This window comes from Ptychodera flava, chromosome 14, assembly GCF_041260155.1.
Source record: "Ptychodera flava strain L36383 chromosome 14, AS_Pfla_20210202, whole genome shotgun sequence".
NCBI lineage: Eukaryota > Metazoa > Hemichordata > Enteropneusta > Ptychoderidae > Ptychodera > Ptychodera flava.
The window spans coordinates 12309597-12337425 of record NC_091941.1 but is presented as its reverse complement, the minus strand read 5'-3'; the positions used below and the strand labels follow the sequence as shown (position 1 = coordinate 12337425).

The following is a 27829-nucleotide window of genomic DNA, read 5'->3' as shown; positions in this document are numbered from 1 at the left end:
TCCACCGCCCCCCCCGGCCGAAGAAACTGACCAGTCCCTAATTCAATCGCTCACAGACTGCAAAAAAATTAAACACATGCTGACATAACCATTCCCCCCCCCCAAGAAAATGGTTCTCCCCTCGTCTATTCCTAGTGTTTGATGGAAATTCGTGGAGAAAGAAAAAGTCTGTCAACGCATTTCATTTCTCTTCGAACTCACGTATCTAAGTTTGCTAACACACATCCCAAATCTCGGGCGTCTAGGTTCCCGCCCGGGCCTTGGCCAGCCTTCGACGTGACATCCCTTAGTCCGGTCCGCCCCCTTCCCCCCCTCCCCCCTTTCCATCTTCCCGGAAGTAAATGCAGAGATCCAAAAGAATTGTGGGTAAATAGTATCATGGCGTTCACTACGAGTGTCGACCACTATGAACGAATGCAAAAATTGCAGGAGATTCAACACGAAAGGTAAGATTTAACATGAATTCGACCGTAGCCTACGATTCATTGTGAAGATATCATTCGTCAAGAATTTGTGTTTTGATTTGAAGACCCACTTCTATCGTAACACCAAAAGAAAACCTGTGTTTACTGCTGTACACTGTCTACAGTGGCACTGGCAAGCGCGATTTTCAAATCACTAATGTACTGTACCAGCATAGCTGCAAAATTGTAGCTCTACGGTGAGGCGGTCGGTGAGTTTTCGTTTTTGGGACCTCTAGTCTACTGGTGAGCGAGGTCGCAAAAACCAAAACTCACCGACCGCCTCACCGTAGAGCTACAATTTTGCAGCTAGTACCAGCACAGGTATGTAGACTTAGTGGGCTTTGTTCAACAAAGTTGGCAGACGACCAAGTAACGATATTCGTCAACCGTTGGTTTGTAATTACACTATGGCAAGAATAAAGATTTGTGGACACAAAGAAATTTTGTTTGAATTGTTTGTATGAACCTATATCACGGGGTTAGAGTTGGTTAAGCCCCGTACCGTGCTGTGTGTTTCGGGCGTTACACGGCCTGGCCATGGGGGCCGTGTAACGCCCGAAACACACAGCACGGTACGCAGGGTTAGAGTTGGTTAAGCCCCGTAAGAAAACCCCTTGTTTTAGATCGTAACCGAAGGTGTCTACTAATCGTCAGTCGTCCTGCAAGAGTTACCACAGCGTCTCTACGAGTAGTATCAGTCAGCATACACTTGTAAATGGAGTACATTTACAACACTTGTGTCATTCCAGTACTGGCAGTAGAAATTAGCAAAGAAATGACTTTGTCAACTACATTTACACGATCATCATACACCGAATGACCAACTCCAGTCCCATTCCACACCTCATGGTCACATTAGAGTACATTTAGAATTCAACCTTGCGAAATTTGCCAAGTGCCCCACCCCAAGAGCAAGACAATCAAGAATATCCGCACCCAAAAACAAGCATATCTCCACATTCCCCACCCCAACACCATGGGTCTGTAAAACTATGACACAGACTAGGGCTAGTACTAATTGAGGTAACTGCCTCTCCCCCTCAGCCTCAGTTTCATGGTAAATCCAGTCTAATCCCCCATATTTGTTCCATATTGTCCGTGGTGCCCCCATGGGTTTACATTGACAGCACTACTGCTATCAATTCAGCCTCAATGAAAAGAGAAGTTTTCAGTGGCAAGGCTATCTGTTGGTGACCCAATGCATTCTATTCGGATGAATCTACCACAGTACTGCAGTACACCTTACTCTCACCTTACTCTTTAGGGCAGTCAAAGACAACAGCCAAATGCAAAACACACATGTACGCCAGTGCTGCTAGTCCCAATCAGCCATCGTGAGCTCTGCACTTGCCCCACTGTCAACTCATTGAAGACAACTTTGATGACCCCAGCAGCATTTCAGGCCAACAAAAATTACCCTTGGCCAAGAGTACTCTGACATTTACACAGCAAAGCAGATTACAGGATGTGCCTTTAACGGACCCTGTTAGAGGATCTCTAATAAGCCCAGTCAAAGGGCCTGTAATTTTCAGTAAGATTTCAGAGCTGTATTCAGAAGTCTGTATCTGGTCTGTTGGTACATGACTGCATACATGCGACAGTCATGTTATTACCTACCTTATCCATTCCTGGTGCTACAGGAGACTTTAAAGTCAGAGCTGTATCCAGGATTGAATCAATCTCTGTTGTCTAACAATACACTGGGTATATGAACGAAAGGCACACAAAAGTTTCAGACCCTGACATGTACACAACTGTATCTAGCTAAGTAGTACAGGTAAAAATGCCAGAAAGGCTGTCAGCCAGAGATCAAACTGCCAAATATTATTCCAATGCAGTATGTCTCGATAATAGGGTTTTGTTTCCATGATTGCATTATTGTACTTTGCAGAGAGCGACAGAGACAGCTCCTTGAACAACAGCTGAACTCATATCTTCAGTCAGGAGGCAGACTGTGAGTATTGTAAATTAATTAAAATATTCTTACTGGCTGTAATTTGATAATATTATCTCACAAATATTTCAAGCTAATCAGTCTCAGTTCATGTTTTGAAATGCCAGTATTCTGGATGAGTTGCATATACTACAGGAAACTATCTTCTGGGTTTCAGCAATTTTGAAACTCTGTTCTTCTTTTGTGGAATTTACTGAAAAAGGTAATATTTTCATCCATAAAAGATTAATACTGGTATTACTGTAAATTTCCCACACCATCATGTAAAAGTTATCCACAAGTATCCATCTGAAACCAGGAGTCAGGACTTCAGATTTGAAGACAGACATACATGTAATGATGAAAAACTGATGAATATCAATAAAATATCACTGATGTCTATTGTAGCTGATTTATTTAGAGCTCAACAGCAAATTTAAAATGATAACCATATTAAATTTTTAAACACCTTTTCAACTTCGTATGAAGTCAGCTAACAAATTTGACACAAGTTTGCCTAAAATGATCATGCCAAGAATTCGACATTACAAATAACTATGCATGTTGACCATCCACGATGAAACTGATGTGTTGGCCTAAATCCATACTGCAAAAATCTCCTGTTTGTCACAGAGTCAAGTGTGAAAGCCCAAATCTCCACTTCTAGCAGAAGATGGTTTCTTTCCGAAAATTTCAAAGAGGATTAATCAAATATTCTTGTAAAAAAATTGGCATTACATGATAAATAAAATTCATGTAAACATTCGAAAAAAATGAGACGTTTTACTAGTAAAGCACTCAGCTTGTCTCACTTCAGCCAGCCCAGTGTAAATACATGTATATGGAGTGAATTTTTCTCATCTTTCTGTGCAATAGAGAAAAGTTGAAGGCAGCTAAACTTCAGAGCTACTGGAAGAAGGTGTGTGCAGAAAGGAAAGCTAGAGTGAGAAATGAAAACTTACTGAGGGATTTCAGCAGACTAGAATCCTATGTGAGTGCAATGTCCAGTAAAACTGAGAGGCTTAAAACACTCAAGGTGAGTCCAGGTCCAAGATGATTTTATGCATACAGTGTACACCCCCTAGGGCCCCTGATGCAGAAGAATTTCAATGTTGACATCATCATGAAACAGTTTAACATCATACAAATAAGATGATAGACCTATCCAAGGCACAAGTGAACATGAATGATGGTTACAGGAGAGATCATGCTTTTGTTTCTTTGAATGATATCTCCACTTTACAGTAGTAGTAGTAGTTTGATAATGTTCAATATAGCAGATAATCTCCGAGGTCATTGAGTGACAGAAACCCCCGACTCTGACTTTCTTTCCAAAGGTAAACCTTTTTGAAGGTCTCCGTGACATATATCACAGTTCAGTATTTATACAAGTATTTCCCTTGCTGAGAGTGATAAAACATTCTGGTTGTACTACATTTATGGAGTGAAAAACAAAAGTGAGACCTCATCAGTATGCTGAAGCTACATCAATAATAATGTGTCATTCTTTCATTAGAATCAATATGAAGAGCAAGTTGAAAGAATGTATCCCAAATGGAGAGAAAAGCTGGAAGAGCAATACCTTTTTGAACAGGTACATGAAAAATATTCACTTGACGATGTGAAAGTTTTTAAATATATTACCTTACAAAATCTGCAAAGGGTCATTAAAAATGACAGTAAGTACATGTAGGGGCTCTGAAAGATAAGTATTGCTGATACTTTGACCAAGTAAACTTTACATCCTTGTATTCTCTAAAATCACAAACAAAACTCATAAAGGTTTCTCTGTACATGTGTTTGTAATACAGGACCAAGGTGCCTGTGATCTAAAATAGCTGCAACTCGATTTGTAATAAATTGTTCGTTATCATAAAATCATAATGAAATCACTGTAAATCAGTTTAGTGTTTAACATTTAACATTCTTACTGGTACCATACATGCATTTTCATCCAAAAGGGTGAAATTGGATAAGGAATCACTTAGGTGCATTGAACCTCAGTAAAGGTCATCCACATTGCTTTTGGCTTATACAGCTGCTTATACATGTATAAGTGTTTGAAACCAGATCAAAGTAATGCACGTGAAGAGAACTGCTTTATAGTGGTACAGTACCTGTATACACCATACTGTCTACAAGTGTATTGGACATTCTGTTAGGACTATTCTTCAGTAAGGCCAAAGTAAGTAAATTCTTTGTTTTGCGTCCGCGCGCGCCTAGGTTTTTGGAGATTTTTCGGAAAAAAAACACAAATTTTCCTTTCAAAATTTCGCCGTTGGTAGCGCTATTTTGCCGCAAAAACAAGTCATTGCTTTAACTTCACGACGAAACACTCCTTTACGGTAGTCAGATTTCACTAAAGAACCATGCGGTGACGTAAAACAGTACTCTCTACACATTTACCCCTGTCGATACTCGCCGCCTCACGTTCTCGCTGTCTGTTGTGGCTTTGCCTATTGTGGCTTTGCCGTCACGATAAGAAATGGATGAAAGCAGGGAAATAATCGAAGTTACAAAACAGGAAACCTTTGCAAGGCAACTTGAAGGCATAGCGAGCATGGTCATTGCTAGCCGCAGTACAGTAGCTCGAGGTTTTGCCTTGGTATTTGGGTCAGACGGCAAAACCATATAGCAAAATCTCGAGCTACTGTACTGCAGCTAGGCCATTGCGAGCAATCGGGACTTGAACAGAGAGAGATTCAGTCCAATCGGACTTGGGTACCACGACTCAGAGAGTAAACTTATAGCAGACGGAAAAATCGGAAAGTGTTGAAGCTTATCGGTCTTTCAGGTTTGCCAAAAATTTGGTTCATTCGTCCGTTTTAACTTGAAACAAAAACAAACCAATAATCAGTCCTGTAAACGAAATGCCTTTACGTGTTTTTTTGTTCAGTTTGGGTAAGGGAAAGTAAATTAGAATCCCTCTTGTTAAAGCTAAAACTTGTAATAGGTAGCTGCTCTTGAAGGAGGTCACACTTTCTGCATTAATGACATCGGCTTGTAATCTTTTCCAGGTGTCCACAACTCTTGCTGAAAAAGTACTTCCTTGTGTTATAAGTCAAACGGTTAGTTTATGAAGTTTGATATAGTGTCCGCGAGTTCTCGAGTTGGCTGCTAACTCAAATGAAAGGTTAATCTTACAGTGGTCATGGCCTTTGATAATTTTGTAGAGTTGAATCATGTTGCCGCGAATTCTTCTTTGTTCAAGTGTTGTTAAACCAAGCTGTTTATTCTATTTTGATAATTGTAGTGTTTGAGTTCAGGTATTATTTTTGTTGCCCTGTGTTGCACTTTTTCTAAGATGTTTATGTCCCTTTGTAGTCATGGTGACCAAGCTTGTACCGCATATTCGAGCTGTGGTCTCATAAGTTGCTCGTAAAGATGAAGAATGACATTTTTGATTTGATCGACAATGATCGTTTGATGAGATCAAGCATTCTGTTTGCCTTTTTTGCAAACTTATCACATTTGCTTGAAGGTTTTAAGGTAGGATGAAGTAGAACACCCAAGTCATTTCTTCAGTTGTACGTCCCAGTGAAATATTGTTCATTGAGTATTTATGGAAGGGATTGTTGTAGCCAATATGCATCCACCAGACTGTTCACTCATTTTTTGTAGCTTGTCCAAATCAGCTTGTAGAATTCCAGGATCACTACTAACAATTTCCCAAGGGGTGATATGTCTTGGTATTGTCAGTAAATTTCTCGGGTTCAGAACTAATTTCACTGCCAGTGTGATTGATGTAGATTAGAAAGAGTACTGGTCCAAGAACTGAACCCTGTGGGACACCACTTGTGATGTATTCTCCATTCAGATGATCATCCATTTATGACTACTCGCTGTTTTGTATTTGTCAATCAAGCTTTGACCCACTGTAGAATATTTCCATTTATGCCATGATACTTCATCTTTTCAATCAGTCTGGGTGTGTTACTTTGAAAGTGCAAGGAATATAGATGTGAAGCGTCCACCTGAATTTGGGTCTGATGTGTCTGTGCGTGGAGACTGGCGATTACGAAATGATTTCATTGATTTGATGGAAAGGAAAGGTGCTGGTTTTACGGATTGTCACGAGGAAGCTACAGGGAAGACTTTTGTTAATAATATCGCCAGTGTCTTGTTCTTTCTGATGCCCCATCTTTGTAAAATTGAATGCAGAGGCTACAACTTACCTGTTTCAAAACAGAGGCACCTTTCAGCAAAACTATGACATTCCATCAGAGCATAAACATTACCCAAGAAACTTGAAAGAAACGTGCAAGAACTTGAAGCAAGAACTTGAAGACAAAGATGCTTCTGTATACCGTTATAGTGTACCCATTCCTCAAATTGTCCAAGTAATTTGATGAGGCTGTAAAGGTGCTGCGCAATTTTATTGACATGTTGACACTTTGAATGCACAAGAATGAAATCTAGAACTAAAAGAAAAAAAAGCAAACGTCGAAGAATGACTTTATTTGATCCATTTGTCATGAAAATGCATACAGCGATCATACAGTGTGTCATACTATAACAGGAGTATTCATGTTGTTTGAGAAAAATTGTCCAAAAAAGGCAAACTGATTTTGTGTTATATTTTCTGTGTGTGTTTTTAACCGCTTACCCGCGTACCTTTTGGGATTTTGAGTTGACGCAAAACAAAGAATTTACTTACTTTGGCAATATGCTATGTAGACAAACCTTATACAGTCAAACCTGTGTATGGTGGTCGCTCAATGGACCAAGAAAAGTGACCACTATATGGAGGTGGCCTTTCTATAGAGGGTGGGTGTGGCATTACTTTCTGTGCAGGTGGTGCGCTAAGTGGTTAATTTAGGGAAAGATAAAAGCAATTATAAAATTCCATAACATAAATCTGTTAAAAAACATAGAACAGCTATTTAGTTTCTGAAAGCTTGTAATGCAGAATGTAAAATCAGTAAAAGTAGACTTATTTCCTGCTTGCCAGTCTGAGCATTTTTTGATAGAGGTCATTGAGAGTCAGATATATTGACCATTATATACAGGTTTTGTACCAAAATGGAGCAATTCCATGTGACCACTGACACACATAAGACAGGTGGCTGTTCTGTAGAGGGCCTTTAACATGTAAAATGCCACGGGACTGCCACAAAGTGACCACTATAGAGAGGTGACCGCTCTGTAAGGGTGACCACTATGACAGGTTTGACTGTAATAGGAAAGTTACCTTGTTCGGAAATTGACTTTGTAAAAGAATTTATATGCAATGCAGCTCAACACACAGAGTCAGAGTAACATTATATAAACACATTCAACTTGATATCTTTCTAGTGCATGACCTGAGGTACATGTACATTTGTATGCATTTCCTTGATCATAAGATTTGCATACGTAAAAACTGTCATATATTGCTTTTTCGAGTATAAGGCACAGATGCTTTTCAGTGCAGATATGCCATTTGAGTGAACTAATCTTAATTTATGACAGGTTCAAAAAGGACAAACTCCTGACATATTTCCTGCTCAAGGCTATACCCAGACTCCACCGGACCCTTCACCATTCCATTACCTCAGTCTGGGACTACAGGGTACCAGGGCCAGCAGCCAGGAGTCTCTCCATTAACTCCACACTTGCATGTGGGTCAACCTGGAACAGGGGCAGCATTGTCCCAAAGGTATGGTCAATCCATACAGCCAGACAAGCTACAACCAATAACGGAGGCAAGTGCTGATAACTCCCTGGCAGACATTTCTCAGAAGACCGACGAGAGAGTACCAACAGGGCTTGCATCAGGGTCTGGAATCTATGGAGGCGGTGGATTTTACTCAGACCACAGACCAGCCAGAGAAAGCGAGTTCGTAAAAAGTAGCCCAGAGCAGAAAACGCCGCCTAAAACAACCCAAGGGAGCATGTATGGGCAAGCAGACAGGTTGACTCCCACGCCGGCCAAGCGCAGTCCAAGGTTTTCTGACACTGACAGCTCACCTCCAATCCAGCAATGAGGAGAATGGTGATGTCAGAAAGTGATGAAGAAGACGATACAAAACCTTCTGCCAAGGAGATCAGAGAGGCAGAAATTGCAGCAGTACTACAGAGACAACCACCTTCACCTAGAAAAGATGAAGAGTATGGAATTCAGGAGGAAAGCATTCTCAGTGCTGTCTCTGATGAAATATCAGGTCAGATATTCCATGAAAACCTGCAAAGTTCCTCATCTGGTGCAGATAAGAATTTCTGCAGAGATTGTAATTTTACAGGGATTAATTCCAGTATGAAAGTTGATGTGGTTCTATCAATATAAGCCTTGTGGTAAAGTGTACAGGCACATGATGAATTTAACTTGGAAAGTAAATTTCAAATCCAGCAGGTTATATTCCAACGTGAAAATTAAATAATTGGTATGGTGGTAGTTACTCTTCAGCATGCTTTTAAAAATACATGTTTTATTATCCGTTTTTCCAAAGGGATATTTGCATAATTCAGTGTGTTCTGACAGCAACACAACAAAAAAGACAGTTCAGTCAGCTGACGTCTATATCTCACTCATTTTCCAACTTTTCAGATTTTGATATTAGTTCCCAGCTGCAGGGAACTGATAAAAAAGAAGCCATGCAGGTACACATAGAAGAAAAGAAGAAGCCAGCGACATCGCCACGGAGAGTGAGAGTAGACAGTGGTAGTGACATCAGTGATATCAGTTTACCATTGGATGATGATAGATCAGGGCAACGGGTACAATCACCACGGCAACCGCCTCCTAAACAACCATCCCCTAGAGTGGAGTCCAGGGTTCCTCTCACAAGAGAAGCTTCTAAAAGGTATTGATCAAAGAGGCAAAACACTATTGAAGCTCAGGCTTTTATTAACTGTTACATTACACTTCATAAGTACACTCAACAGTTCTTTTCAATGGAAAACATCTTTCTTTTCTTTCTGCAATTTTTGGTCCTGGAACAATGAAATGGGGAAATTGACATTCTTTATCCAATAAAGTTACAAATTAAGGATATACAATGTATGTCAGCTTACTCAAGAGAAACTGTAGACTCCTTGCATGAAGTTTGTCAAATTTACAACAAAATGAGTTGATGCAATTCAAGTTATCCTACATGTATGTAAAATGGAATGAATAGATTTGATCATTTTTAACCATTCTCCCTACACAGTGTTAAGTTGCTAAACTGTTCTGTATTTTGTCTCGTCTCATCAGTAGTCTAGCTAGTGAGACTTCCGGACCGTCAGTGACCACTACTGGCTTCTGGACGATGGTGAAAGCCATTGATGATGATCTCCCTCACTCACTTGGCCCTGAGAGGATGTATAGATCTAGGGAGTGTTCTCCGTCTATCAAGGCTGAAATTATCAGGTAAAATTAACCCTTGCTCAGCAGTTTTCTGGTGTAAAAGTCCAGTAGTACTGTTAGCCTGTTCACCCCTAAATCTTTGTAAATAGGTCCATAATCGCCATTGATAACCATTTGATTGGGCCAAACCATGGTAGAGAAAGGGATAAAGAGGTTAGGGTAGAACCATACTCATCTGAATATGAGGGAGGGGCTTATACTCTAGCAACCCATGTTATCTGCCATAAATCTTTAATTTATGCACAACTTTTAAACACCACTAGAACTTTCAAACACATTCAAAAATTGACTTACATCCAAAGAAATTGTAAAGGACACAAAAATTACTGACAAGGTTTATATTCTCACGATCTCATTAACAAGCATGCCATAATCACATTGATACCATAGCCAAAAGACAGCAAATCTCATTGACGATTTCTGAGCTTAACTGACACAGTATTTTATAACAGTATTTCAAACCAAACTGATTATACAATCCCTGGATACAGATTTGGTGAAATTTCCACTTGAATCATGTCTTGAAATAAAAATTAAATGTGGAACAAAGACATCATGTATGCTGCCCATCAACAGCATAGTGTGAACTGTGAAGGGGCATACATTAGCTGCTCGTAAAAGCAACTCAACTTTCCAATATCAAATGGTTAGCTTCTTGTGAAAACAACAACATAGCAGTGAAACTTGTAATAGTCACCGGTATAAACTTCACAGATGAAAGGATAATAGCTTCAAACAAATGAAATTGCCTGTTTAGAGGATGAAAACCAACATTGTTGATATAATTGTAAATAAACAATGGTGGATGTGACTTCAAGGTGGGACTATTCTATTTAGGTAACGGGGGGATGGGGTCACAGAATTATCAACGTACTGGAAAAATGTGCCATTTTTTCTTACGATGATGTCACAGGAACTTCTATGTCCCGTTGTGTTAACATCCTTTATTAGTATCTTTGATCTGAAGAGTGATTTTACTATTACTTGGAGGACCCTTATACTCTCCTAACCTTTCCGTAGTTGAGTTAAACTATGGTAGGGGCTTATACATGGATGTACAGCATTTTCAAATATCCTCTGAAATCAGTGGAGGGACTTATCAGGAACAGGGGCGTATACCCAGATGAGTATGGTAGCAGGTCTTTGTGTTAAAAGGTGTATGGTGATGGAAAACAGTGTGCTGTCTACCTTAGAAGATGTCTGAACTCTTGGAGTCAGAGAGGATATTTATAAATCCATGGTACCTTATGATGGCAGGGAGGCTACACTCACAGATGGGTATAACTTAGCCTGTTGATTTAACCACAAAAGCTATAAAAGCTCAAACAATGCTTCATTTTTCACTTTTACCACATGGTATGGCAACATGTGACTTAGAGGGCAAAATTGGGTAAAACTTTACATGAAAGTCATGTTTAACTTGGCCTTATCCACTGAAGTGGACCGCTCCTATTCCAGCTTCTAATTTCCGACCATTCATCTTCACTGTTGTCAGGTCTGCAAATGAAGGTTCAAGCCTCGATCACCTTGATCCTGTTGCCATCAGTATGATAGTGTTACATGAACTACCGTTACTGATCAGGGATATGCCCAGTGGTTGTCTCATTCCGGATAATATGCTGATCAAAGTGTCTTCAATCACAAATGATAATGCAAAGTAAGTATGGTGCATTTTCTTGTTAGTAACAGAGTTTAAGAGGATGTCTTCTTGCACATTGTAATATCAGTAATAAACTTCAAAATACATCAGTACTTAAAAAGAATAGAGTCGATCTGAACTGATTCCTCTATCAAGCAACTTCTGTAAACTTTTTAGGTGACATTTGTCATCTGTCAATCTGCTTCAATCCACAGTTCAAAGGTCACATAGCATAGTATGGCCTTTCTTCTAGTCACTGCATACTTCTGAGCTGTTAATGGTAAACTTACAATATAGGCATACACCACAGCATACATCCTTTTGATTTTTGGGGGTGGGGTTTTGCTAGAGGATATTGGTCCAAATGAAATCTTTTTTAGCATTACCGTAAAATTCCCAATTGAGGCCGCACTTCTTATTGAGCCGCAACCTGACTTTGAAACACTGTCTTGGCTTATTGTTTGCCACTTTTGGGTTTTTGAATTGTACCATAATAGAAGCCGCTCCCTTCTTTGAGCCCATCATGAAACAATGCGCACTGAAGTTCACACCATCTGGCGTGCGTCGTTGACTTGTGCTTAAGATTGACAGGTGTCTTTCTTACAGGAAAAATAACAATAAAAAGTTCCTTTTTAGCACTACTACCATTGTGCCTTATGTCATTGATAGAAACAAAAGTACAAATAATGCGGCATGTATTGGTACGTTTGTGTGTAGTTTGTATGTTTGAACACGGCCGAAGTTTTTGTCAGTGTGGTAACACCGCCATAGTCAATTACCTGATGCAACAATTTTTTAAGCAACGGTGTTTGTCTACAAATTAAAATAGTTGAGAGATTGAGATACAATGTTTCAAATACGTAGTTTTCATTCGATACCCACGTACCCTTTCCGAGGCCTGATGTAGAACAACACCACCTGCATCACGGATATTGACATGAATGAACGGCCTGTACTGTGGCCACTGCACTGAATGACCATGGTGGGTGAGTATAAGCTTGTACACAGTCCGTTTTTGATCATGAGAAAATAAAGTTTGACCGCAAAACAGTTCACAAAAATATGCCAGTGAAGTTACCAAAGGTCATTCATTGCCTTTATTGCACAAAATTCTGTACCGTACTCATCCGAGTATGAGCGAGCGGTTTGGCAACACATTAATCTGCCAAGGAAGCTTAATTTAGCTAATTTTATGCACGATTTTTTTTAACACCATTCGATCTTCTATCGCTTTCAAAATCAACTTACACATCCAAAGAAATCAATTGTACAATTTCTGAATACAGAAGTGCATTTTTGTGAAATTCCAGCGTCAAAAAAACCCTAAACTTGAAACAAAGACGTCATGCATGCTGCTGATCAACAGTAAGCTTAGTGTGAACTGGCATGCACTGCCTACACGGAAAGGCAATTCAACATTCCAGTATTAAACTGTCTACATCTTGTGAAAACACCAATAAAGCAGTGAAAATTGCAATAGTCACCAGGAAAGTCTTCACAAATGAAAGGATAATTGCTTCAAACAAAAGCATTGCATGTTTACAGAATGAGAACATCGTGGTCGATTGTGAATAAAAATAAACAATGGCCGACGTATGTGAGACTATTCTATTTAAGGGGACGGGGTGAGCAGGGTCAGAGAATCAAGAAAGTACTGGAAAAACGTGTCATTTTTCTTACGATGCTGTAAAGGGAACTCCAGTTTCCCGTTGTTTTAACATCTTTTAATAGTTTCTTTATTATCTATAAGTAATTTTACCAAGTTACCGACCAAATACACTCTCCTAACGTTTCTATATTGGAGTTACACAAGGGTAGGGGCTTTTTTATGCCGGTAAATTGTTCTCACGTCAGACTTTCATTGGTGCTTCATTTGCATAACAATAGCGATTGCACGGAAATGCTTGGTGAGCATGGAGAAAAATATCGAAACACAGGAATGTACGTAATTAAAGCCACACTGGACTTCAGTGCGTGATCCCAGGGGTCCCTCAAAAATGTTTCTAATACAAGCCGTGGCTTCAATTGGGAATTTTACGGTACTTCTGACACGGACGGTAAAGTTTTTTGTCTGGCAAATTTTCTTTAGCAAATAGTGAAAACAAACAATTCAAGCAAACACAATAATGGTACAGTAGAGCTTTAACACAGTGGTACAGTGGAGCTTTAACACAATAATGGTACAGTGGAACTTTAACACAACAAGGGTACAGTTGAAATTTAATACAGTGGTACATTGGAGCTTTAACACAATGATACAGTGGAGCTTTAACACAATAATGGTACAATGGAGCTTATCACATGCATGTAACTGAATATGTCTTCAAATATATTGTCAACATGTCAACTATTTTCAAGTTTTGGTCATTGTCATTTTTTTTGTACTTTTAGCTCATATTTGGTTTTGTATATAAATACCAAAAGAGCTTATATGATGAGTCGGTGGCATCTGTATGTCTGTATATTTGTGGTATGTATGTGCGGATGTATGTCCGTCACATACAAAGTCTGCCATACCGCCAGAGCTACCACCTCAGTATTTGTGTACAGGTAGATGCAGGGGTTGAGATATGAATTTGTTCAAATGAACACATCAGTGTCAAAAATGTGCAAATGAGGTAAGAAAAAGTTAAATCCTGCAAATGTGCAGGAGTGATGGCATGCCAGTAAGAAACAGGCCAACTCCACTGATCTTGAGTCATTTCCTGTCATTGTTTATGAACTGTTACATATTAATAGACCTGCTGAAACCATAGACAGTAGAGGGGGGTGGGGGGGAGACCGTCTATACTCAAACTAAGAGGGGCTTGTTTCTGCTATGCATGTTGCTAAAGTTGACCTCCAGTACCTAAAGTTTCAGACCTTAATTACTTTTGTCATTCTTGTTTTTCTGGTTTAAATATTCTTGTTGTTTTTCTGGTTGTACTGTGCAGAAATCATTGTCATAACATCAACGTAGAATTTCCATCCACTGAACAGATAGAAACAACATTTATTGTTGCTCATTGGTAACCCATACTGGTATATACCAATTCTGATCAAATTTGAGCGACACCCCTATAATTGCGGTATTTTTTATCATTTTGAGTGGATGAGTTTTAATCAGATCTGTTGAAAGAAGATTTCTGAGTGTTATGCTGTGTTTGAATTCATCCTCTTTGTCAACAAGATAAATTTTGTGGATAGTCTTATTTAAGCTCATTGCATCTCTAAATACATGGCAAAATATCTACAAATTCTTTTGTTTTGTTATTTCAAACTTTTAACATCCATATTCAGACCGTTGCTGTGCATTACATATCTGCAAGTCCAACAATTGTCTATACTTCAGCTAAATTCAGTGAACCTCCTAGGCAAAGGATCCATTTTCCATGCACTTTTCCCAGTCTTTGGTGATATTTCCATGGAATTCTGGTAATGTTACAGGTCCTACATGTTCTCCTCATCTGTAAGTTTCTGGGAAAAGCTGCTCCATCACTTTGCCAATCTGATGAAATACCACGTCATGAAGACTGATGAAATTGCCCAAAAGTTTGCCCCACTACTGATCAGTGAAAATTCAACAATGGAAAACAAGGTAGGTCTAATTGGCTGTGATGCACTTTACCTCATTTCAAGAGAATGCCCTGTGGCTCTCATGCTTGTCACTCATAAGCTCTATCTTGACTTGCCCTTACAATCAAGTGCTGAAGGGAAATACAAAACTACATGTAGATCACATTCTACAAGGTCACCTTGTCTATCACATTTTTAATACTAAAATATTTTGGTAAATTAGAATTGTCTTCGTTTTCATAATTTAACTCGTGCAGCCAACGGTGGCTTCTGATCTTTATGTAGCCGTGATAAAAACAGTGGTGTTATCAGTATTCACCAATTTGTCTTAAAAAAAAGGAAATACGCATGCTTCATGGAAAATGACCACAACCATTCACTAGCAATAATGAATCTTATGTTTGGATTTTCAACCCAGCAATACTCATTGAAATACAAATGGCAAAATTAGTACTCCTATAATAAATTGATATACTCTGCATAAATCAATACTACTATTTGTGTCTTGAGCATGAAATGGGGAAAAGTGGTCAATGTGATCAAACTTCATTTAAATGGAAAAATAACACTTGCATTTGGCTGTTGTACTTTCGCTGGAAGAGTGTCATCTCTGAATAAGTCTAGATTTATTAATGAAGTTGTATTAGAATTTTTGAAAGTGCATTGCACATATGGCATAGAAGGTCTTCAGTAGAGATTGACTCCACATGTGCCAAGCTAAAGCCAAACTCTTTTTATGTTGCTAGGCTATAGATGTAGTACAAGCTACCCTGAATAGCAGAGACGAGCCCAGTGAATCCTCGTCAACATTGTTGTCCTCTCCAATGGTTCACCTGGGGTGAAACCAATCAAAAGTGAGACCAGCGGTTTTGGTGAAAAGGTCTCCAAGCAGACCACAAAAGGTAACTATGTCAAGTCTTTTCTGTTGTTACTTGTACAGACCTTGTATGATGAACTGTATTGTCATTGTTAAAATCAATAAAAAATGGCATAAAGTGATGAGAAATCTTTGAAAATCTGCTGCTTGTAATAGTAGACAGGAGTTCATGGAGGGTGGGGTTCAAAATGTTTACTTCCAGTGCATCAACAGAGCACAGTAAAATATTACAACACCATATCTGAGAAAAACAAGTATTCTCCAACCTGGTTTATCACCAGTTGTACACCTCAAGGAATTTTCTGTTTTGTATATTGACAGTGCCTGACATTGATGTTGATGATGATCTTGATGAAGACAGCTTCTTTGACAATGTTAAACTGACAGGTAAGTGAAAATAAGTTGTCTGTTGACATGGCAGGTCAGCAGTACTGTACTTCATAGTCCTTAATGCCTCAACTAGTTCTTAACTTTTACTGAAGTGTTCTGACTTCACAATGTGCCATTACATATACGCTGTAAGATTTGCTAAGCTGTGGTGCTGTTTTTTATGGTTTTGAATACCCACATGGGAGTGTCATTTGGTTATCATGTTTACAAGTCCAGGAGAAAAATAATTATTGTTGCTTCAGTTCAGTGTTTGGGTTTCTGTTTAGAGTTTCCTCCCATCATATGTATAGTCAGTTGGTGTACGCATTCTGAAATACTGAAATTGATTTAGAATACCCCAAAACTCATAAATTATTTACAAATTTAGGAGTCATGAAAGTAAATATCATCTCTGCATGTTAGATGCATTGCTCACTTCATGTTCATGGAATGGGGAGTGAGTGTGACTGATTTATTCAAATACATCCACAGAAACTCCAGCATATCAGAAGATGATAGGAAGTGCTCAGATGTCTAAAACTGCTGACGACTCTGACGATGATGAGGTGTCTGCCTTAGAGAAGACAGAAAATGATGATGAAGATGACATAGAGAAAGCAGCCAGAATCACTCCGACACTAACCACCTCACAAACAAAGTAAGTTGATTGACTTTCTATGCTGTGATTGTACTGATCATCATGTAGGGTATGTGCTCGTGTGTGTAAATGCATCCTTCAGGTGTTGTGTCTGTAGTGAGATACCGTAATCTGTGGAAGTATGGTTTTTAGTCCCCGCGGACGAAGTCCGGCGGGGACTTATAGATTGGGTCCCGTCTGTGCGTCCGTCCGTCCGTCCGTCCGTCCGTCCGTCCGTCATCAACAGTTTCTCAGACACTGCCAAACCAATTTCGTTCAAACTTGGCACAAAGGCATAGCACTATGACCTACAGATGCACGTCGATTTATTTTGTGATACGATCGAATTTGGCCGCGAGGCGGCCATTTTGTTGCGATTTTTCATGTCTTTGGACCATAACTCAGACATCCTTGAGCAGATTATGTTCAAACTTGGCACAAAGGCATAACACTATGGCTTTCATATCCATGTCAAATAATTTTGCGATATAATCCAATATGGGCGCGAGGCGGCCATTTTGTTGCGATTTTTCATGTCTTTGGACCATAACTCAGACATCCTTGAACAGATTCTGTTCAAACTTGGTACAAAGGTATAACACTATGGCCTACATGTGCATGTCAAATTAGTTTGCGATACGATCCAATATGGCCGCAAGGCGGCCATTTTGTTTGCGATTTTTCGTGTCTTTGAACCATAACTCAAACATCCTCGAACTGATTCTGTTCAAACTTGGCACAAAGGCATAACACTATGGCCTACACATGCATGTCAAATTATATTGCGATACGATCCAATATGGGCGTGAGGCGGCCATTTTGTTGCGATTTTTCATGTCTATGGACCATAACTCAGACATTCTTGAACCGATTCTGTTCAAATTTGGCACAAAAGCAAAACAGTATGCCCTTCATATGAACACCAATTTATTTTGTGAAATGATCCAATATGGCTGACAGGTGGCCATTTTTTTGCGATTTTTTCATGTCTTTGAACCGTAACTCAAACATCCTTCAACCGATTTTGTTCAAACTTGGCACAAAGGTAAAGTACGTACTATGGCATGCATATGCATGTATCAATTAACCTTGCGATAGGATCCAATATGGCTGCAGAACTGCCATTTTGTTGGAATTTTGCATGTCTTTGAAGCATAATTCAAAGGTCATTACACCCATTTTGTCCAAACTTGGCACAAAGATCAAGCACTATGGCATACATGTCAATTTACTTCGTGACATGTTCCAATATGGCTGCCAGATTGTAAATTTTTTTCCAATATCTCTGCCCGATGGTCTTTTTTGGATTTTTTCATGTCGTTGAGGCTTAATCATATGCAAATATTCCTTAACCAATGTTGTTGAGACTTGGTACAAAGATAAAGTACTATGGCATACATATGCATGTCTACTAATTTTGTGCTATGATCCATATGGTCAAGAGACAGCCATTTGATATCAATTTTGGTGTGTTTTTTTATGTCTTTGAAACATAAACATAGGTCACTGTCCCTCGATGGACTGATTTTGTTCAAACGTGATACGAAGATAAAATACTATGGCTGCATTCTTGTGCACATTTAATTGTTTCATTATATGATCCGAAATGGCTGATGGCTGATTACAACAACATACCCAATCCCATAGCATTTCGAAAATTCCACCAAACCATGTGTATAGTATGTGCCGTCATGACACTAGAGGCAGTGAGGGCATCGTTATGTGTGATGTAATCAAAAGTTCCTTCAGTGGTCATTACCGGCAGAGATGAGTCATTTATTGAACGTTCCTCAGATTACTTATTATGCAAGTCACAGGCCTGATGCACCCGTTGCATCAATGTCATTCCACAGGGACCTAGACCACAGCTACCTAGACACCAAAGATTATAACAAAATGGACAAGCGGGGACTGTGTCATCAACGATGATGACTTGTTTGAATGGGATTGGATGGGAAACACAAAGGAAGACAGTAAGTTCCAAACCAAACAGTGAATACTAGACCTGCACTTGCATATTTTTTTGAAGAGAAGTGTTGAACACGTGTTTCTAAAAAAACCAGAATGTGTTAAATAGTGACTCTTGAACAGTATTTTTTGCCCGCTGTCAGCGACGCGGAGCTTATCAAATAGGTTGATTTTCCGTCGTCCGTCAACAATTGCCTTCTGCTCTGAAAACGCAAGTCCAATTGCTTTGAATTTAAATGCAGTTCACTTCGGTGACCTCACGTAAGTTTGTTCAAATCGTGATGAAATTTGCATATTTGTATTTTTGGGGCATTTTTTGGTGTTTTGGTAAAAAAATCATCTTCTCTGAAACCGCTTGTCTGATTGCTTTGAAATTTGATATGCATTTTATTTAGGGTGACTTCAGTTAGATTTGTTGAAATCGTGGTGAAATTTACATAGTTGTATTTTTAGGGCAATTTTTGTCGTTTTTGGTTTCAAAACTACCAGTCAGATAGCTGTGATATTTGGTACATAGGTCCCTAGAGATGATCTATTTAAATTTGTTCAAATTGTACAGAAATATGCAAATTTGCATTTTTAAAGCAATTTTTGCCATTTTTGGTCAAAAAAGTGTATTTGGTATACAGGTTTCTACAGATGATCTTAATGATTTTTATTGACAAAATGATGAAATCTGCAATTTTGTATTTTTGGGGCATTTTTTCCATTTTGGTCAAAAATTGTGTTTCTTAAAATGTACTAGTCTGATAGCTTTGAAATTCGATATGCAGGTTCCTACAGATGAACTAAATGTGATATTTTGAAATTATGATGAAATCTGTAATTTTGTTTTTTTGGGCAATTTTTGCCATTTTTGGTCAAAAAATTTGTTTCTCAAAAACTGCAAGTCGATAGCTTTGATATTTGGTATACAGGTTCCAAGGGATTATTTTAATATATGATATATTGAAATTATGGTGAAATCTGCAATTTTTATTTTTTGGGGCAATTTTTGCCATTTTTGGTCAGAAAATTTCATTCTCAAAAAACTACTCGTCAGATAGCTTTGGTTGACATGTTCTTAGGGATGATCCAATGTGATATATTCAAATTATGATGAAATCTTCAATTGTGTATTTTTGCAGCTATTTTAGCCACTTTTTTCTGGCCACTGAAATGAGCTATCAAAGATTTCCACCTTCCTCTTCAACATGCGTTAAAAATAGTTATTCTCTACATAAACACAGCGGAGCTATATCGACTGTTAGGTCGCTTGTCTTCCCTTAATATGATACAATCACAAGTTTTTGATACACATTGTGATGTGAAGTTGTTCAGAGACATGAAAATTGTTTTCTTTATTTTCAGTGTACATGTCCTTACCTTACCTGTCCTTTATTTATTTGTAAATGTTTTTGATTAAAGGAAGAGAGGTAATCTGTTGTCTTCACTTGGCCTCTCCTACGGCAGTGATGATGATGATGATAATAAGAACATAGATGGTAAGCTGTCACCGTCTTGGAGAGCTGCCAATGTCGCCTCACCCGATGAAAGCTCCTTGATAAGTTCTCCGTCTGCCACACCTAGATCTGCAGCATATATACCTACTGCATTGGACTCTGGGTAAGGCTGTCTGTACTGTGTATTTACACATGAAGCTCTCAAGCACTATGCTTGAACGCTGCCTATTACACATCATGAAATTGACAATTCTACCCATTTCATCCACTAATGTCACCTGATTTCAACACCTTAGAGTCAGTAGATAGTTTCTCTACAATGTTTAGACATGCAGAAAAGGCTGTCACACATTCCTGATTTTTTCTAATTCTTTGCCATTTCTGCTCTTTTTATCTCATGACAGCAACCAATCAAGGAGCGAGTCTGCTGCCAAGAGGTCAGCTGCATTCTGGGATGGCTCTGATTTAGACGAGTCAGACTCAGTGTCGGCACATGTCGGTGGAAGTAGCAGCCTCAAGAAGCCTGATCCAGATGAAGACAAAGACGACTTCGATTTCTATGATTGAAAGCTGAATCTTTGAATGTGGATCAACAATTAACTCCAGTAATGAAATGCTTACGATGACCCATAGAGTCTAATGACTTGAGCAGTTCTGTGTCTGCTGTCTTTTAACAGTGTATTATGTACAAATTTTGTGAATGTCAATAATCAAGTGACATTTGCATACAACTCGTAATGTATTATAAAGTCAACAAGTATGGGAGACCTCTGATGCTAAATATTGTATAAAAGTATTTTGTCTTTCTCCTCAAATCCTCATGTACTTTGAAATGGAACAAAGAGTAAATTATTTCGGTAATCATAGGTGTTAAATTCCAGGGCCGTTCACAGTTTACGTCACTGTTCTCTCATTAATATGCAAAAATAAATATTTGTCCGCATTTTTAGATTACGCTTTTGAAAATACGCATGCAAGAACGACGAAAATACATCTCAGTGGGCGACTGCTAGTGTAACAGTGAATACTAAAAACATATTCACGACTCAGAGTACAAGCTGCAAAAACAGCCACGCATGCAACATTGATAAAATTTGTCCGCATTTCAAGCTGCGTGTCCGATGTCGCGCGCGCGTACAGCTATATTTAGTAACAAACCTGTAACCGTGAACAAGGCTATTCCAGTATGGTACTATTTTTATGTTAACATTGGTAAAGAAAGATTGAAAAATAATATGTATTACTCCATTGAATTTATATTTAAATAATGATCAAATGCTGATCAAATGCATTTTAGTAATTTTATTGTACATGATCTAAATCTCAGTACTTAATCTCTAATAAAAAATCACTTTCAACAGGATTTTCAATTTTGTTTTTATTTTCTTAAACCAAGGAATATACAGATTTTTGAAGCATCACAAATACAAGTCTCGTAAATGAACTCTTATACTACTCAATAATACACCTAGTTTGCGAAAAAAATCATACAGTCCTATAAACAATCACAGTCTATACCTCTGGCAGTCTTTGTTCTTAACAGCTCCTTTAATATATTCCTAAGTAATATATTTAAGAATATGACCAGTTTTACACCCTCCCTCTGCGTCATATACATTTTGTCATGTTCTATCCAACATGTCTGTTTTGGTACCAAGTGGTTGATCTTCACACTACCTGTTTGGAACTTTCCTTAGGGGAAATAGGGAAGAACTCTTGATATCTGCATTCCTCATGTGATTTAGACACTGGCTTTAACATGAGGTAGGTCTTGGAATAGATGTAACAAAATTAAATAGATTCCTATTTTTCGCTTTCAGGCAAGCAAGAATGTCAGTAAGCATTCAAAGAAATGTGACCAAAAATTTGCCTCCAGTGATGTTTAGCAAAACGGCTCAAATGAACTTCAAAAGCTTCAAACTACACTAGCTATATTTTTGCGGCTTCATGTCACATCATTATCTCTTGTCTTGTCATTCTCCAGCCCTTGTTTCTTTTTCAAGAGAGATTCTTTAAGTTCTTTCATTCTCTGGTCGATCTCTGATATGTTCATTTCTCTGCGGTCACTCTCACGTCTCTGTCTCTTGTACACTGAAGGCTGTATATGCACACAAAAAAGCGAGTGTTATATCTACAATTTGATGCTGTTGATTCAAAATCGATATTGCTGGCATTTGCTTCTTCAAATTGCAAATTAAATGCAGCATGGTGACAGTTTTACAAAATTGTTCAGAGAAACTATAGACCAAAATTATCACACAACATGCTCACTGCTAGGATGGCATATCAATAGCAAATTGGGTGACTTCTTGCAAACATTATTCTTAGCACTCACATTTTCATAATCATAAGAGACAGTCTACCAATCACAGCAAAATTTCAACATTGTATTTCACGCAAAATGCAGTCTTGTATCAAATGCAAGTTTAAATCCCCAATACAACCCTACACGTGATGTAAAATCTTGAAAATTGAGGATTTCAGTTTTAGAGAGCTGATAAACCATATGAGTTAGGCTGGGAAAAGGATGTGATTCAAGCATAAACTTACAATGGCATGGAAGTACTCTGGAGATAATCCTTCTAGCTGCAAAACCCTGTCTTCCAATCGTTTGATTCTGGAGTACACATCCTTTGGAACTGCTTGTCCTTTGAGAATCAAAACACATATTATATAGACTTGGTCAGCTCAACAGAGAACTACCAGGAGTGGCTGTATGGAAATGTTTCAATACAAATGCTGCCAAGTATACAGCAGGAATAAGTAACACAATAAGATTTATCCACAATAATAGATAAGTCATTGTCAATGACACAGTCCCCACTTGGTTAATGAATTTGGAAACCATTGACAAAGTGATGGCCATATTGGATTGTATCACAAAACAAATCAATTATAAAGCAAGTTGTGATGAATACTGAAAGGATGGTGATGTCAGAGAATATCAATCAACTGATTTATGTAAAACTGTACCACCTGTGAAGGTATATCAAAAGACTAAGGAATCTGGCACAAGATCACTAATTCACTTCCGGTTCGTTACCCACGAAGATAGTTCTGAAGAAAAATAGTGCAGACCTTGACGTTTTGATATCTGCATGGATGCTTGTTCAGTTTGAACTTTAACGTCAAGAATTTTTGTAAAGATATTTTTCTGCCTGAATCAAAATGCAGACTGTTGTGAATAATGGCTGAAGCATTTGGAGGTAATATGAGGAGTTCTAGGGCTAATAGAAATCATAACAATAAGCCTGAAATTTGTCAAAAACACCACTGAGGGCGCTATTTTCATCGCTATCTCAAAATTTCCGTGGACTGCCCACACGAAAATTAATCAGTAGTCAAGCTGACATTGACCTAACACCTGTTAGAGGATTCGTGCCGCTCAATGTTGTAAAATAGGAAATCAAGCTCAACGCTACTGTGGTGGCCTATGGGAAATGAATTAGTGGTCTTGTGCCATCAATTGTACAAGATGCAACACTACACACCCATTCCAAGTTTGAGATGTTTTTCCATGTTGTTTATTCTCTCATCTACTGCAGCTGGAACTTGGCCTGTCTGGGCACTGCTAGAAGCAGATGCACTTGGACCAGGTCTAGATCTGTCAGCTGATAGTGAAACCGGTTGTCTTGTCTGTGGTCCGTATGGGTTGACAACTTTGGACACTGCGGAAGAGAGAGAGGCATGACTAGCAAAAACACAAGTTGTATAACTCTTTGATACAGTAAAGAAGTGATAATATGCCTAATCTGGAGTAAGATGTCACACTGACTATTGCTATATGTTCTGTGGACAATGGACACTAAAGAAGTCTGCTATAGTAGTACAAATGTGTGTGGATAAACATTGGCATGGGTATAGGAATACTCGAGGTGCTTTACACTAGGTTTCCTTTGTGCTGTGGTCCGTGCAAATTACATGTTTCACCTATTGACATAGCAAAGTTGGCTGAAAATGTTGATAGTGCTTACACCTTGTTGGTCAATCTACAAATGATTGAAGCAATATATCCATGGGTTTTCCTTGAATGAAAGACCCTCGCTTGACCAAAACTTGTACACCATTTGGCATATTTTCCACAAGGGCACATGTTGCACTTAAATAGCCTCCTAACACCATATCCACATTTGGAGAAACACTCACCTTTGACATGACTTTTGCTGCCACTTCTAGCTTTAAAGACAGCGTCAGTTCTAGCGCAGCTGTCTTCTTCTTCGGTCAAATCTATAATGCCACAAAACTCTCTCCTGTTGTTGTCGTTTACTTCAACCTGTTTCCTTTCCATAAATGCAGCAATCCGCCGGTCAATCTAAGAGATGAAGGAGATCAAAGTACATGAAAGCCAAAACAATTGTACGTTCAGATAATTTTCAAATATTTCAGCATGTTTCAAAAACCACGTATCGACACAGCCCGTATATCAGAGATGCATGATCAATGATGACGACTGAATTCAAATCCAGTCACAGATTAATTTTTCAACAATACCAATGGTTATACAGGTAGGTTATGTTGATGAGAAAAATACCACGTATATCCACATGTGATAAGGACTATACCCAAAAACTTCTGGTTGATATAGAGAATGTAATTACTGAAAAAAAAATGTTAACATTTACAATTAAGGCATTGAACATCAAATTCTTTATAGGAAAGCCGTTGATATTGCAAAGTTCAAAAAAGCAACACTGTCTAGACATTCTCACAAAATTCTTCTCTCACCTGATGAATCCATCCATACATTGGTGTCAAACAGAAAGTCAGAAAGAAAACCGGTATTTCCACATCCATGGTTGAAGACTTACCTCACTTTTGCTGGCGTTGATTTGTACGAGGGACAGATTCATTTTATTGACATCAGGCTTCACATCAACACTTTCACCGCTGTCCGTGTGGTTCTCTTCTACCTTGATCTGTCTCTGTCTAGTTTCAATCAATGCATGCTGAAATAAAGTTTAGTGATATTGTTAATTAATTTGGCCGATAAAATGGATAGTTGTACAAAATGATAAAAACTCCCAAGTGTATATGTAACATAATGGTCTCTGATGGTCTGGGTGAACCAAATATTGGGCTTTTAACCTGTTCACCCCCACTTCCCTGTAAACAGGTCCACACTCACCCTTGATTACAATGGGTTTGGGCCCAACCATTCTGGTGAAAGGGTTTAAGTGAAATGAGATAAAATATGGTTGATAATCCTGCTATCTTTAATCTGCTAAGGAGTGGTCAGGTCATCACGTTTTCTAAAGAGACCACTTTTTCAAAATTCAGTCTATGGTCAGATTTCAATGGTGTAAGTAATTGCCTGTAATTAATTTCAACAGATCAACTCAGCACATTTACCTATGGCATGATGAACTTGTATCCAGACATGACAAAACTAATTCAAGAGACACACTGGTACAATGTTAGTTTGTTTTGCCTTGGTCCATTCAACAGATCTTGACTTGTAGTAGTTGATTACAAGTTGACATATAACAGGCTTTTCATAGTGTGCCTCTCCCTACTCAAATTTTTAGTGATTTTCAAGAAAAGAAAACTTAAACACAGCCCCCTGAATCTGTCGATCTTCTCACTTGAAGTTGAGAATGAAAGGACACAGATTTTGCATCTGATCATGTTTGTTCTATAAACTTTCCAAGTGCTGGTTTATTTCTATACAAGACCATCCTTTCAGAGAGCACACTAATCATGTAAAGTGAGGAGTACCAGTTATATGTAAAGATGTTTTTTCTTGCAGTATTATGGATGTGCATATACTCACCTGAAGATTTGTAATCAGATTATCCACCTGTGCGCAAAGACCACTGGATGACGTCAGCATTGGAACAGACGTCTTAAGCTGTTCTTGACTGATTGATAAAGTACTGACTCTGTCTAAATTAGACTGTTTGGATTGAAAATAAGAGATAAGAACATCAATCAGGAGTAACTTTCAGTTGGCTTCTATGATAAAGTGTTGGAAACATGGATCAGTATATTTTGCTTGTAAGGTGTTTTGGTAAACTGTTTCTGGTTCCTCTCCATACTATCTGGCAACACCTACCCTACATGAAGCTGCAGTGACGGTTTTCCCAAGTGTATTGTTTATTTGGCATAAACAGGCCCTTAAAAATGATTGGGGAAACCATGGGCAACATCACTGCAGCTACATGGCATGCTACAACATGTTTCGTTGCTGCTGTTCATTGGCCGAGTCGTTCCATGGGTTGGTTTTATTAAAGAATAGAAAAGAATATATTAAGAAGTGTATCAACTATTGAACTTGACCTGCAACAATATGCATAACAGTTCAGACAAAATTATCAAATTTAATTACTACAGAACACTCAAAAGTGCTGCGAACTTTCTGAAGCAATTCGTGACTTTGGTAGTTCCAGTTCCATTGCCTAGCTCTGCCTCTGTGTGGTAGGGCTGTGTGTTACCGGCTATAAGCATCCTACCAGTGGGAGGCCTATAGCCACAGGGAATTGAGTAATCTTGTTGTTGTTGTTGTTGTTGTTGTTGTTATTGTTATTGTTATTGTTGTTGTTGTTGTTGTTGTTGATGGTGATGATGATGATGATGATGACAATAATAAAAAATATTAAAAAACAATGTGTCATTCCTTGCTGTTGTTTGTCGATGTTGTAGATAATTGTAAAAGAAAACTGTAATCGTGACCAAAAAACGACGTAGGTCGCCCAACGTCACTCCCGTCCTATATTGTTATGTTATTTTTGCTCCCGGGAGGGATTCCTCATGACGTCATGATTGAAGGCCAGCACTATCAAAACTAGCCCTACGAATACAGCTAGCTCTACCACGCAGAGCTATTGGGCGACCTACGTCGTTTTTTGGTCACGATTACAGTTTTCTTTTACAATTATCTACAACATCGACAAACAACAGCAAGGAATGACACATTGCTTTTTAATATTTTTTATTATCGTCATCATCATCATCGCCACCATCAATAACGACAACAACAACAATAACAACGACAACAACAACAACAACAACAACAACAACAACAACAAGATTACTTAATTCCCTGTGCTATAGCCGGACAGCATGAATGTCCAAAATTCCACTGATGCATACAGCTAGCTCTACCACGCAGAGCTATTCCTGCCCGTGAATATGTTTCAAACTACCAATGGCATATACAGAGGTGTATCGTGAACAAAACATGCCTTTCGAAGACTGGATAATATTGTCTACGATTCAGAGACTGCGTTCACAACGCTGCGGATAACATTCGACCATGAAATCTTGGTATGCTTCAATCATGGTGCTGTGACCGCCAGAAGAGTATGAATTAACGTAGAACTCGGAGTCCGCTCCCTGCGCAAATGCGAACTGAAACGTCATGTTCATGGTGCGGTAATGTTAACATGACGTGTTACTCAAATATTTACAATAATTACGATTTCAAATAAATTTCAACACTCTTACCTCTCGGAGGAAACTCTGCACAGAGCTCAGAACTCTGGACGCCAACTGCGCCTCCGCCATGTTCTTTGTTTGGGGAATCCCTTTGACCTCTGACACGGTTAACTTCTGTCACATGGTTGTTATTTTTGCTCCCGGGAGGGATTCCTCATGACGTCATGATTGAAGGCCAGCACTG

General features: G+C 38.7%; 3 protein-coding genes across 3 annotated transcripts; 2 read left to right on the top strand and 1 right to left on the bottom strand.

The window, feature by feature from the left end:
• Window positions 1-361: 361 nt before the first annotated feature.
• Window positions 362-8033, top strand: LOC139149384 (centrosomal protein kizuna-like). Its single transcript, XM_070721112.1, has 5 exons — window positions 362-446; window positions 2356-2418; window positions 3274-3433; window positions 3914-3991; window positions 7849-8033. Exons 1-5 carry the CDS (start codon window positions 379-381, stop codon window positions 7981-7983), a joined length of 504 nt encoding a protein of 167 aa, XP_070577213.1. The 5' UTR covers window positions 362-378; the 3' UTR covers window positions 7984-8033.
• A 326-nt stretch (window positions 8034-8359) lies between these two features.
• Window positions 8360-18778, top strand: LOC139149380 (uncharacterized). Its single transcript, XM_070721110.1, has 9 exons — window positions 8360-8540; window positions 8924-9179; window positions 9572-9727; window positions 11220-11381; window positions 14790-14940; window positions 15665-15820; window positions 16117-16182; window positions 16657-16822; window positions 18655-18778. The coding sequence occupies exons 1-6, from the start codon at window positions 8360-8362 to the stop codon at window positions 15758-15760; spliced, it is 1002 nt and encodes a 333-aa protein (XP_070577211.1). The 3' UTR covers window positions 15761-15820; window positions 16117-16182; window positions 16657-16822; window positions 18655-18778.
• Window positions 18779-21574: 2796 nt separating this feature from the next.
• LOC139149381 (MAP3K12-binding inhibitory protein 1-like) lies at window positions 21575-27769 on the bottom strand. The gene is made up of 7 exons (XM_070721111.1): window positions 27655-27769; window positions 25982-26104; window positions 25020-25157; window positions 24358-24523; window positions 23703-23879; window positions 22762-22859; window positions 21575-22309 (listed from the first exon to the last, which is right to left on the bottom strand). Exons 1-7 carry the CDS (start codon window positions 27712-27714, stop codon window positions 22157-22159), a joined length of 915 nt encoding a protein of 304 aa, XP_070577212.1. The 5' UTR covers window positions 27715-27769; the 3' UTR covers window positions 21575-22156.
• Between the last annotated feature and the right edge of the window lie 60 nt (window positions 27770-27829).